Here is a 12617-nt window from a genome sequence, read left to right on the forward strand (position 1 = left end):
ATAAGAATATTTTTGAACAGCTGTACAATGTGTTTTAAACTAAGTGCTATTAAAAAAGAGTCCAAAGTTAATGAAAAATTAGTTTATAAAGTAAAAAAGTTACAGTAAGCAAAGGTTAATTTATGGTTGAAGAAAGAAAACTTTTTTTATAAATTTAGTGTAGCCTACATGTGCAGTGTTTATAAAGTCTGCAGTAGTATACAGTAATGTTCTAGGTGCTCACATTCATTCACCAGTCACTCATTGACTCACCCAGAGCAGCTTCCAGTCCTGCAAGCTTCATTTATGTGCCCTCCATTTAAGTGGCCTATACAGGTGTACCATTTTTTATCTTTCATTCCATTATTTTTTACTGTACCTTTTCTACATTTAGATATGTTCAGATATATAAATACTTACCATTGTGCGATAATTGCCTACAGTATTCGGTACAGTAACATGATGTATAGGTTTGTAGCCTAGGAGCAATAGGCTATGTCATATAGCCTATGCATGTAGAAGGCTACCCCATCTAGGTTTGTGTAAGTACACTCCATACTCTGATGTTCGCACAAAAACAGAATCGCCTAACACCACATTTCTCAGAATGTATTCCATCATTAACTGACTAATCATTGTACGTATTATTACATATGTTCAAAAAAACACATTTGTACTCCTTTAATATTCTGAAATTTAAAAAGAGAAAAATAAAAATAAAGGATAATATAAATTTTTAAAAATTCAGTATACCAACTATTTACATAGCATCTACATTGTATTAGGTATTATAAGTAATCTAGAAATGATTTAAAGTATATGGGAGGATATATGTAGGTACATACAAACACTACACCATTTTATATAAGGGACTTGAACATCTTTTTGGTATCCTTGGGGGTCCTGGAACCAATCCCCTGAGGATATTGAGAGACAACTGTACTTTTTCTTTGGCTAATCAAATGAAGAACAAATGACAGAAAATCACCATTCTAAAACCCCTAACAAAGTAATGGATCTAGGCATTAATATCAACAGTTGCTAACTCATAAAACAGACATAATCAAATTTTGTGCCTGTTTATGAAAAAAGAAAAATATTATCTACCATCTTGTAGTCTCATTAAAAAAAAAAGCAAATCCTCTAGATACAACTACCAATTTAGAGGAATTAAACAGAAATATATTAACTATACCATAATGAAACAATCAACAAAATTCAGACTGTGGAATATTATACTGAGCCAGGAATCCAGGTTGTTCAATAAACAAACTAAAAGAGAAAAAAGTGGGGAAAGAGATGGCAAGGGAACCTTTAAATTGAGAGAGACTTAAAAGGGATTTTTTTTAGAAGAGCAAAACTAAACCACTTAAGCTTTAATGTGTGTTTAAGGATGTACACTTGGGTAATAAAATTATAGTGAAAACAAATGATTACCATAAATGTCAGCTGTTGTGGTTACTTTTAGGTTTGTGATTGGAATGGGACACAAAAGACTTCTGGGATTGCTGGCAAAGTTCTATTTCTTGACGTGAATGGTAGTTACGAGGTGGTTAGAATGTTCCTAAAAAATCACTAAGCTACACATTGATTTTATTGGCAGTTTCAGTATCTATGTTTTACTCTACAAAAAAAGGTTCGAGTAATCTGCCTGTGTACACAATACAATATGCAAAGAATACTGGAAAGAAATACACCAAAGTGCTAACACTAGAAGGTAGGTTTGTAATTTTTATTTTCTTCATCACAATTTTCTGCAGTTTCCAAAGTTAGTATTATTTGTATAATCAGGAAAAAACCTATTACTGAAAAATAAAGGTCAATACTAGAATTTAAATGATTTGACTTTCGGGCTAGAATCCATTTTATAATTTTACACTGCTACCTTCTCAATGTAAAATCTAATTTGTAATATCCACTATCAATCAGACACTAACAGCTATTTACAATTAATCTGAAACACACACACACAAATAACTATGTGTAAAACTGATGAGATCTGAATAAGTTCTGTGGATTGTACCAATGTTAATTTACTGGTTTTGATATTGTACTAGTAATGTAAGATGTCACCATTGGAGGAAACTGGGTAAAGGGTAGGGATCTGTAACATTTTTACAACTTCCTATGTGTAATTATTTCAAAATAAATACTCTAATTCAAACATGAGATCCATCCTTTTCTAGCATACTAATTATTTTATTCATTTCTGGCCCATAATGTTAGAAACCTGAAAAGCCTACTATTTGATAATACAGTCATGCACCACATGACGATGTTTTGGTCAACAAGGGACCGTATATACGTACAATCGTGATCTCATAAGATTATAACAGACCTGAAAAATTCCCATTGCCTAGTGACAATGTAGCCACTGTATATGTCACAGCACAATGCATCACTCAGAGGTGTTTATGGTGACATGGTATACACAAACATACTGTGCTGCTAGTCATATAAAATTGTAGCACATATAGTTGTATACAGTATATAATACTTGATAATAAACAACTGTGTTACTGGTTTATATATTTACTATACTGTACTTTTTATCATCATTTTAGAGTATATTCCTTATTAAAAAAAAGTTAGCTGTAAAACAGCCTCAGGCAGGTCCTTTAGGCGGTATTCTAGAAAGCATTATCATCATAGAAGATGACATCACTATGCCTGTTACTGCCCCTGAAGACCTTCCAGTGAAACGAAGTGTGGAAGTAGAAGACAGAGATATTGACGATCCCAACCCCATGCAGGCCTAGGGGCTAATGTGTGTGTTTTTGTCTTAGTTTTTAAAAAAACAGTATAAAAAAATAAAATTAAAAAAACGTTTAAATACAAAAAAGCTTATAAAATAAGAACATAAGAATATTTTTGAACAGCTGTACAATGTGTTTTAAACTAAGTGCTATTAAAAAAGAGTCCAAAGTTAATGAAAAATTAGTTTATAAAGTAAAAAAGTTACAGTAAGCAAAGGTTAATTTATGGTTGAAGAAAGAAAACTTTTTTTATAAATTTAGTGTAGCCTACATGTGCAGTGTTTATAAAGTCTGCAGTAGTATACAGTAATGTTCTAGGTGCTCACATTCATTCACCAGTCACTCATTGACTCACCCAGAGCAGCTTCCAGTCCTGCAAGCTTCATTTATGTGCCCTCCATTTAAGTGGCCTATACAGGTGTACCATTTTTTATCTTTCATTCCATTATTTTTTACTGTACCTTTTCTACATTTAGATATGTTCAGATATATAAATACTTACCATTGTGCGATAATTGCCTACAGTATTCGGTACAGTAACATGATGTATAGGTTTGTAGCCTAGGAGCAATAGGCTATGTCATATAGCCTATGCATGTAGAAGGCTACCCCATCTAGGTTTGTGTAAGTACACTCCATACTCTGATGTTCGCACAAAAACAGAATCGCCTAACACCACATTTCTCAGAATGTATTCCATCATTAACTGACTAATCATTGTACGTATTATTACATATGTTCAAAATATCTTATTGTACTTGGATCTATTCAGATTATCAGAAATACTGTATCTGTTGTCCCCAGAGAGCTGTCAATGGTAAATATATAAAGTATAATTTAAAAAACTACCTTATTCAAAATATTTTTGGTGTTTTTTTTTTTTTGGTCATCCAAAAAAGCAAACCCAGTCTTTCATTAATAAAGACATTTTTTTTTTTTCAGACAGAGTCTTGCTCTGTTGCCCAGGCTAGAGTGCCGTGGCATCAGCCTAGCTCACAGCAACCTCAAACTCCTGGACTCAGGCAATCCTACTGCCTCACCCTCCCGAGTAGCTGGGACTACAGGCATGCGCCACCATGCCCAGCTAATTTTTTCTATATATTTTTAGTTGTCCAGCCAATTTCTTTCTATTTTTAGTAGAGACAGAGTCTCGCTCTTGCTCAGGCTGGTCTTGAACTCCTGACCTTGAGTGATCCTCCCGCCTCGGCCTCTCAGAGTGCTAAGATTACAGGCATGAGCCACCGCACCCGGCCAATAAAGACACTTTAAAAACCTGTTTTCCATCAAGTATATAGAATTGCCAGAGCTATAAGAGGCCAAAGGAATAATGGTCCAGGATCTATCTTCCAGTAAGTAGCTGCCAAGAAGAGCTTAACATCTGGTACTCACTATAAATAAAAGAACATCCCTTTGAAAATAAATTTTGATTACTTATGCTCCTTATAGAAAGCTACCCTGTATAGACTGTCTAAACTAAAATTCGTATTTCTAGGGGAGCAAAACCTCTACATTACTGATCAAACCAGACATCATAATATAAATCCATTCAGTAAGTAAGAGGAAAAAAAAAAAGAAAAAACCACTTCATATAGTAAATATACACAAAGCAAGCTTACAGCACACATACCATACCTTTTGATAAGGTCTCTTAGGTGATAGGCTGGAATTGCGGCATTCACCACGGCTTTACTGGCAAATATGTGATCGATAATAGCAGAACTGTTTGCCTAACAAAAGGGAGAAAAGTCTACCTTTGGTTATTCAGTTCAGTCTGTAGTTTTATTGAGTACTAGGCAGATAGTATTATACATGGTGAGTAACATGCAACAGAAAACACTCTAGTCTGAGAGCTTATAATTTTAATGAAGGAGATAATTTATATAAGTTTCTAGAGAGGAGGAAAATTTTTTTCTCCATTCTCAGCACCTAGCACAGTACCCGGCACTCTATGAACATCTACTAGATGAAAGAATAAAGAAACAAGCACCAAAGCAACCACATAAAAAGGTAGTTTAATGCAAAGTTAGAAAATGAATGTGTAATAGGTGAGTCAGGTTTTGGTTTTCAGACAGAAATAAAATAAAGACAAAATGAAACACTACATTCGTCATATTATTCATACTCTAAATCTTCATGGAATGTAACACTTTCTCCTTCAATACTACGCTAACTCAGAATTTGGAACTGTGTACATGAGTAAAAAGACATGATACCATTATTATCACTAAAATGTATAGAATACTTACCATGGGCTGCACCCTCTGTTAAAAACTAAGTATCGTTTCTTTTTTAACCTCAATACTTTTACGAGATAGATGCTATTATTATCCTCATTTTACAGAAAGTAAACCATGGTTTAGTGGACCTAAATACTTAGTAAGAGGCAGAGGCAAGGTATGAACCCTAGCAGTTTGACTTCAGAACCTACGCTCATACCCACTTAGCGATTTTGCCTCCACAGAAGGTGATAAAACAAAATGATGTTTTATCTAGAGAGGCATATATTAGGGATCCCATTAGTACACATCGTGCCTTCAAATTTCACACAAATTAAAATGTGACCTAGTTCTGATGAGCTCTGGACCAAGCAGATACAGTCCAAAGGGCTCAATGACAGTCAAAGCTAATTCAAGTAATTGATCTATATTTGGATTAGCACTAAGAAAGAATACTTAGCCTCCTGACTGTTTTGGAATACCAGTGATAAAGAATGATACTGATTTTACTCCCATAATAGCATTTTCTTTTACCCCAAACAAGCATTAGGTATACCCACTAGGCTATTAAAGTATTCCTTCCAGGAATTGCTACACCAGAAATCAGTGACTAGGGGATTAAAAGAAACAAAACTCTACATGTTATAATAGCCATACACTATGTATTAGATGCTCAAAAAAATACTTGTTACGTAATATTAAAATACTCAATATCAAATACTTGTTATTTAATATCTAAGTTCCTAACGTCTAATATTTGAATGACTTTTTTGTCTGCTTATAAGTTAGGAATTAACTACAGTATGTTTTCAAACATATTGTGGGGCTTTAATATTGTGATGATATCAGTATCCTTTAGGCTTGAGGATTGGTAAATAATACAGTATTTTAGAATTATTATTGATTTTGATATTAAGGTATTAAAATATTTTTTAAACCATAAAGCATTGTGTAAAGATTATCATTTAACTTAGAACATGGTTGTATTAGTAATACTTTAAAACCTAATATAATTAAGTTGCTAAACAAAAGGATCACTTTTGCTTCTTCTGGAAAATGCATTCATTCAAACATTTCATCAAGCACTTCCTGCATGCCAGGCCTCAGGCAAGGAACAGTAAGAATGTAATGCTTACTAACACATTTGTTGCCATAGGAGAAGTGGCATTTCAGGTACCATAAATACAAAAGAAGAGTATGGATGAAAGAAAGCAATAGGAGTCCTCGACAAGAATCATAATAAATTGAATACTCTTAAATTAGGATTAAGAACCCCAAAGCAAAGCACTAATGCGGTTTACCTTCCATTCCTGAGATCTGACTGTATGTTTCAGTTTCATTCCTGAGAACATTTCCAGTAAAATGATTCCTAGGCTCCAAAGATCAACAGCTGAGGTACATTCTGTATCACTCTGCAGGCCAGCCTGGGCCAAGCAATTTTGCAGTTCTGCTTCCGGAGCCCGATACCCGTCTGTCTGAATATACTTGACATCCTAAGAAGATGAATAAATATTACAACCAATAAAAAGCTGCTCAGTTTCCATCCATCTTTTCAGTATATTTACTTCTCTAAAAGTGCAGTAAACCACTGCCAAACCAAATGCCAAAACTTTTTAGTCCTTACTTATCATAATTCTTTGGCTCATTAACTGGGCATTTCTCAGAGGCAAGCTGTATATTTTCCATATACCTACTCATAAAGATGTCTTCATTGGACAGTCTCTTACCTATTAGGCACTGCTGATAAATAAGGACGCTCTGCAAAGAACTGATAAACTATCGATAATGGAGGATTTGCCAGAACTGTCACATGCATTCTGCCATGAAATAGAGTCCCAACATTGAAAACACCAGGAATAGTAACTTAGCACTTAACCAAATGCTCATAAAATTAAAAAAGCATTCTATGTATATTAAGTACTTTTAATAATTCCAGAGCTCTCTTGTGCTTCACTAGCTCCTCCTACCTAACCCGAACATATGTCCTTTTTTCATATGGCAGCACTAAAATCCTTTTGACTTGCTTCATCCCCAGGTATTTTAGATAAAATGTCTCATAAGTCCCTACTAAACTATACCTGTTATTTAAAAATATCTGGCTTAGACCCACTAGATTTTAAACTATGAGGGAAAAGAAAAGGTTATTTCTTACCTGATTGCCTTCTTTGAAGCTAAGTCCAAAGTCAATGAGTTTAAAACATTCATTCTCTGCACTCCACAATATGTTACGTGGTTTGAGGTCTGCATGGACATAACCCTCATGATGAAGAAAAGCAAGGGCCTCCAGGACGTCTCTGGCACAATGCTGTATCATCCACATGGAACAACCCTGGTGACTAGAATATAAAAGCAATTCCGAAACACTGACATCCAGGAGTTCAAGCAACAGACATCGTGACGGCACATTTGGAGAGAAATGGATTGTAAAGACTCCATACAAAGTCACTAAAAAAGAAACAAATTATAATACCTTTAAAATCAGACTCAAAGTAAGTTAGCACTAAAGTAGATAACTCTGCAGTATAAATTTGGGATAGTCTGAATAAGGACAACTTTGATGAGCAAACTTCCACTGTAATTCATTTTTCCCCTGAGTAAAACCTTTGGGTAACTGGGTTATTTTAATAAAATGAGACAACCTTCAACAGCTCATTACCATTCAAAGATATTAATATGGCACAATGATTCAATTTATGTCTCACCAAGTACGTAGTGGTGGGTCATATGCACTTAGGGTGCCAAATAAAAATGATTAAAAGTAAAAATCCAAATATTAAGTAACTCTCTTAAAAGGAATGTCACAATGCGCAAAAACCAAACTGAAGACTGCTTCTTAATCCAAAATAGCACTCTATAAATATTAAAAGAAGAGATTAAGACTTTCCAGATGACATTTTAACCTAATCTTGCAGAGATTCAACAAGTCCTTATGCAGCAAAAATTTTCCCTCTTCAATATCAAAGTTATAGTGATATACCATTTAGCAAGCTGAAAAAAATGCAACACTAGTGTTAAGAAATTCTTCTCCAAAATGGTATTATAAAAAAGATCACTCTTCAAATAAAGTATGGATTATACTTGCCAGGAAATCAGACATTGCTTTATTGACCAAAGCTCTAACTAATGATAAGCTCACTGTTGGTGTAATGACAAAGAAGACTGCTTTCAAAGATCAATCTTCAGTGATCATTAAATATCTTACATTCTGAATATCTGAGTCATGAAACGGTCTCTCAAGAGAGCAAAAGTATAAAACGTTCCTAAATTTGACACTTCCATAAGGACTCCATGTAATATTGAGTCGTTTAATAAATATATGTCAGGGGAACTATTGGCATTGATGCCACAAGCCCCAGAAATAGTTTCCATTGCCCACTGGTACACCAAGATTCAAAAATTTCCATTCAAGACATGACATCTAGCAAAGGCATGCCTCTTTTTACTAAAGAAAATACTTCTCTATGCTAATAAATGCGGCATTCTCCGATGAGACCCAAAGCAAAACTGAACTTACTGAGCATCTAGTATGTGACACTAGGCAACGCAAATCACCAACTCCATCTTACCGCAGACAGTAATAAAGTGAAAGGGGAAAGGGAGAGGGGCCTGGATCAGGTGATAATGAGGGCCAGACCCGCTTCTCCGGCCTAAAGGACGGAAGATGGAACGTCAGGCTGACAGCAGTGTGTGTCTGCTCTGGGACCTGGGCAAGAGGAGAAGGGAGACAGTGGCAATTACCGATGTTCCTGTGACCCTGCAACTGCTCCAGCGCCGCCCTCTCTTTGCGGAAACCATACTCGGCGGCCGAGGCTGCAGCCCCGGTGGTTCCCGGCGGCAAGAACTGCTTGAGGGCGCCGGGTGGCGAGCCGGGGTTGCCGCAGCAGCGCACCCGATACACCGAGGCCGAGGAGCCGCTGCCCAGGCGGCTCTGTACCTGCCACAGCCGCCCGAAGGCCTCCAGAAACCGCGGCGGCTCCGCGCCCCAGGCGCAACCGGATCCCGCCATTGGTGTGAACTTAGGGCACTGACACGGGACCTGACGCGACGCCCGAGGCAGGCCGGCAGGGCCCGCGGTCACATCCCCGCCTGCCGGACCAGCGGCTTCGCAGGGAGGGGCCTGCAGCCGCCTCACCGACACCCGGGACCTCAGGCCGCCATGACACCGGAAGTCGCAGCGCGCACGGGTCCCAGAAGCCGGAAATGGAGGAAGAGTCAGTCCTATAAGCTGAAGGAGGCGGGCCCAGGAAGGGCGGGGTCTAGAGTGCAGTTAAATTAGGTTTGGAGACTAGAACTGCAGAGCTAAGACACAGTAAGCTTAATTATTGAGTGCGTACTATTCCCAATACTAACCAATTTCATAACTACCTGAAACTAAAACTAGTCCTTTTTCTTGTTGAGGCACCTCACCTCACCACTGGGAACCCAGGAAAATAAAACTCTGTCTATAATTCTCATAGAAGGGGTCACAAGGGAAATACCCCGTTACTGAAGGAGAGAGGGGGTTTACCACCACCTTCAGGCCCATGGCCCCTAGTAGCCATAATTTTGGATGCCCAGGCCTTTGTTCTCCTCTTAGTCCACCTTGCCTGTGGCTACCTCATCAACAAGGCAAACGTGGATCTATTACAATTTTTTATTTTTCATTTGTTCATTCGATTATTTTATTCATTCAAAAAACATTTACTGAGTAACACATGTAGCAAATAGGAATCTCAATACGCAAACCAGCGTGTGTAATAAATGTAGCCTTATTTTCAGTAATTCAGCTTTTTCTATTTCAAGCTTCATTTTGACTGGACGGTAGAAACTTAGTCTCAGACAATTTGCCCCCATCCCCTTTTCCTCAAGTTTTGTCCAAGTTCCCAGCCAGGTGGGGTGGCTTATGTAGTGCGTAGTGGAGAGATTGAGGAGCCATCTGCTTTTCAGTATCATTGATCATCATCTTGTCTGATTGCCACTGAAATGTGCCTTATTTGTGTCTGCATGGCCTTTTCAAGGCCTGGAATACGGAAAGCTGTGTGCACTCTCCTACTATTTCTAACAAGTGTTTTCTCTAAGTTTGAAGTCCACACCAATCTCTTAAGAGAATTTTCCTTTGGCATACAAAAATCAAGTGAAGACTCACAGGTTTTTGTGATTTTGCAGCCACATGGCTCCTTTAGGCAATAAAGACAGCCATCTATCTGCTTGTATAAAGGGAGAGCAAAGTGAGGAAACTGGGGAGTGGGAAGGGAAGTGGAGAACACAACTACTTTAGGTCCTGAATAGACGGAAGAGATGAAATAGAAATGAACTTTGATTTCAAGGAACTTGGAGTTGGTAGAATGACTTAGACATGTGTAATATTATGATCTAAGGCATAAAGGTAAAACTGTTCTAAAGGAGGGCAAGTAAGGTGCTAGGTATGCTCAGAGGAACTCTGAGCAACTCCTGTTAGAAAAATGTGAGTAAAACGAAGCATTTTGTTTCTTCCTGGCATGTTGAAATAGAGTGTATTATAATTGGAGAGGGTAAATGCTGAACTTTAAGAAGTTGGCTAGATCCTCCTTATAAAAATATTCATTGTTAGATCCATATATAAGCCCTTTTCCTGAACACTAGAAATAAAAATTACCAGTCTGAAAATACTTCTCAGTACAGTTTTATTTCTTTATGCTTTTGCAACTTCTTTCCTTATAGCATAATGCCTTCTCATTGCTCCACTGGCTAATAAAAAAGGTAAGGGTACTAAATTATGGAACTGAGCCATATTCAAAAGTGGTACTGAATAATCTGAAACAGATATGCCTTAGAATAGGCATTTGACAGAATGGGTGGCCCATATTTAAATTGTTGAGCTCTTGAAGATCCAAATCCTTCGAACATGAAAGTAATTACTCTCTGTGGTAACCAGTCTCCAAAATGGCCCCCAGTGATCCTTGTCTCCTAGTACTTATGCCCTCCTGTAGTTCCCTCTCACATTGAGTAGGGAGGACCTGTGTAGCCAAGAAGATAATGTAGAAGTGATGGTGTGTGACTTCCTACGTCATAAAAGACACTATAGCTTCCATCTTGCTATCCTTTTGATCACTTACCTTGGAGGAAGTTACCTGTCTTGTCAGGAAGACCCTCAAGTAGCCCAATGGCGATGTCTACATGGTGAGGAACTGAGGCCTCCTGCCAACAGCTGTTTTAGTGAGCCACCTTGGAAGTAGATCTTCCAGATCTAGTCAAGCCTTCAGAATGACTGCAATCTTGATTGCAAACTCAGAAGAGACCCCTAGCTGGGACCATCTAGCTAAGCCACTTGTGAATTCAGTCCCACAGAAATTATATGTGATAATAAATGTTTATTGTTGTTTTAAGTTGCTGTTTTGGATAATTTGTTATGTAGCGATAAATAACTACGCAATAGGAAGGAATAAATAATGTCCACAAAATTTAACATTATCACAAAATTGCTTTGCAGTTGTATACATTTATGTTCTAATCAGCAATCAAAAAGTGTATGACTTACCATATCCATACCAATATAAAGCATTGTTATTTTAAAATTTTCTTTTTAATTTTATAAGCAAAAATGATACTTTGATATGGTTTTAAATTTATGTTGTTATTAGTAGGGTATACTTTTTTCATACTTTTAGTGATTTAGTAACTTTTCAAGACTTTTAATACAAAATATTTATATTTTTATTTTCTCTTCTGTAAATTTTCTTGCAAGATGACTAGTAGATTTCCTTTTTCTCTTTAGTTTCCCTCACTACTGTTGTCTTTCTCCTTAGATTTTTCTCCTTTCCACTGGCTGCTTATACGCCAGGGAATACCAGAGACTCACTTGGAATTGCAGTTTCTAAGTGGAAGAAATCTAATCCTTCCTTTCTTCTCTTTTGAGCAGTATCTCTTTGAAATGGTTACGGTAAACTTTGGCCACCTGAGGTTCCCTGCGATCCATAGAGAGTTCTCTCCTCTCTCAAGCCAATTTGCTGGCAGGAAAACCAACCCCAATATTTTAATTGTACATTCTAAATGGAGGATATTCTAAGGATAAATAGATTTTCAAAGAAATCTTACACTTATTGTTTATTGTTGCTATAAATAATTCTGATATTATTATTTTAAAACTATACATTTATTTTTTCCAGGATAAAACAAAGAAGTTTTTGCATTAGTGCTGGTAGGAATAAAGACTTTCTCTTGTAAGAAAAAGAGATACATGTAAAATCAAATATTTTAAATGAAAATGGAAAAATACATGCAAACTTTTGATCCATTTTTAAAAATATGCATTTTCTAGTTCTGTCCACTAAAAAGACTTGGAAGCAATGCAACCCGATATCAATGTGTATGCTTAGAGACAAAATTGTGATCTGTAGTACCATTCCCTCATTAAAGGAATCAGGCATCTTTTGAGGAATGTCTGATTTCATATCCATAGCAGGTACTGAACAAGATGAGCCAGTGATGCCTTCTTGTGCAAGAATTCAAAGAAATTTTAAAATACCAATGCAGACATGTAAAAAGAACACAGAAGCCAACATAAAGGGCTCCTGGCCATTGGCCAAAGATGAAAAATTTTAAGCATCAAACTAATGATGATTGCAGTTGACTGAAATGCATTGAATATATAAAAGTTCATGAGTTTATGATGGTACTTAGAAAGGGAAAGAATGAAGGAGAGAGAGAA

At 36.8% G+C, this 12617-nt stretch overlaps 1 protein-coding gene across 1 annotated transcript in view; it reads right to left on the bottom strand.

Moving 5' to 3' along the window:
* UHMK1 (U2AF homology motif (UHM) kinase 1) overlaps positions 1 to 9134 on the bottom strand; it is a 25382-nt gene extending 16248 nt beyond the window's left edge. Inside the window, exons 1-4 of the mRNA XM_012639613.1 lie at positions 8690 to 9134; positions 7104 to 7396; positions 6253 to 6444; positions 4368 to 4462 (exon numbers count right to left, since the gene is read on the bottom strand). Coding sequence (XP_012495067.1) covers positions 4368 to 4462; positions 6253 to 6444; positions 7104 to 7396; positions 8690 to 8957 — 848 coding nt within the window. The 5' untranslated portion in view covers positions 8958 to 9134. The remainder of the gene's footprint in view (positions 1 to 4367; positions 4463 to 6252; positions 6445 to 7103; positions 7397 to 8689) is intronic.
* Positions 9135 to 12617: the final 3483 nt, after the last annotated feature.

Source organism: Propithecus coquereli, unplaced genomic scaffold (genome assembly GCF_000956105.1).
Source record: "Propithecus coquereli isolate 6110/MARCELLA unplaced genomic scaffold, Pcoq_1.0 Scaffold140, whole genome shotgun sequence".
Classification (NCBI taxonomy): Eukaryota; Metazoa; Chordata; class Mammalia; order Primates; family Indriidae; genus Propithecus; species Propithecus coquereli.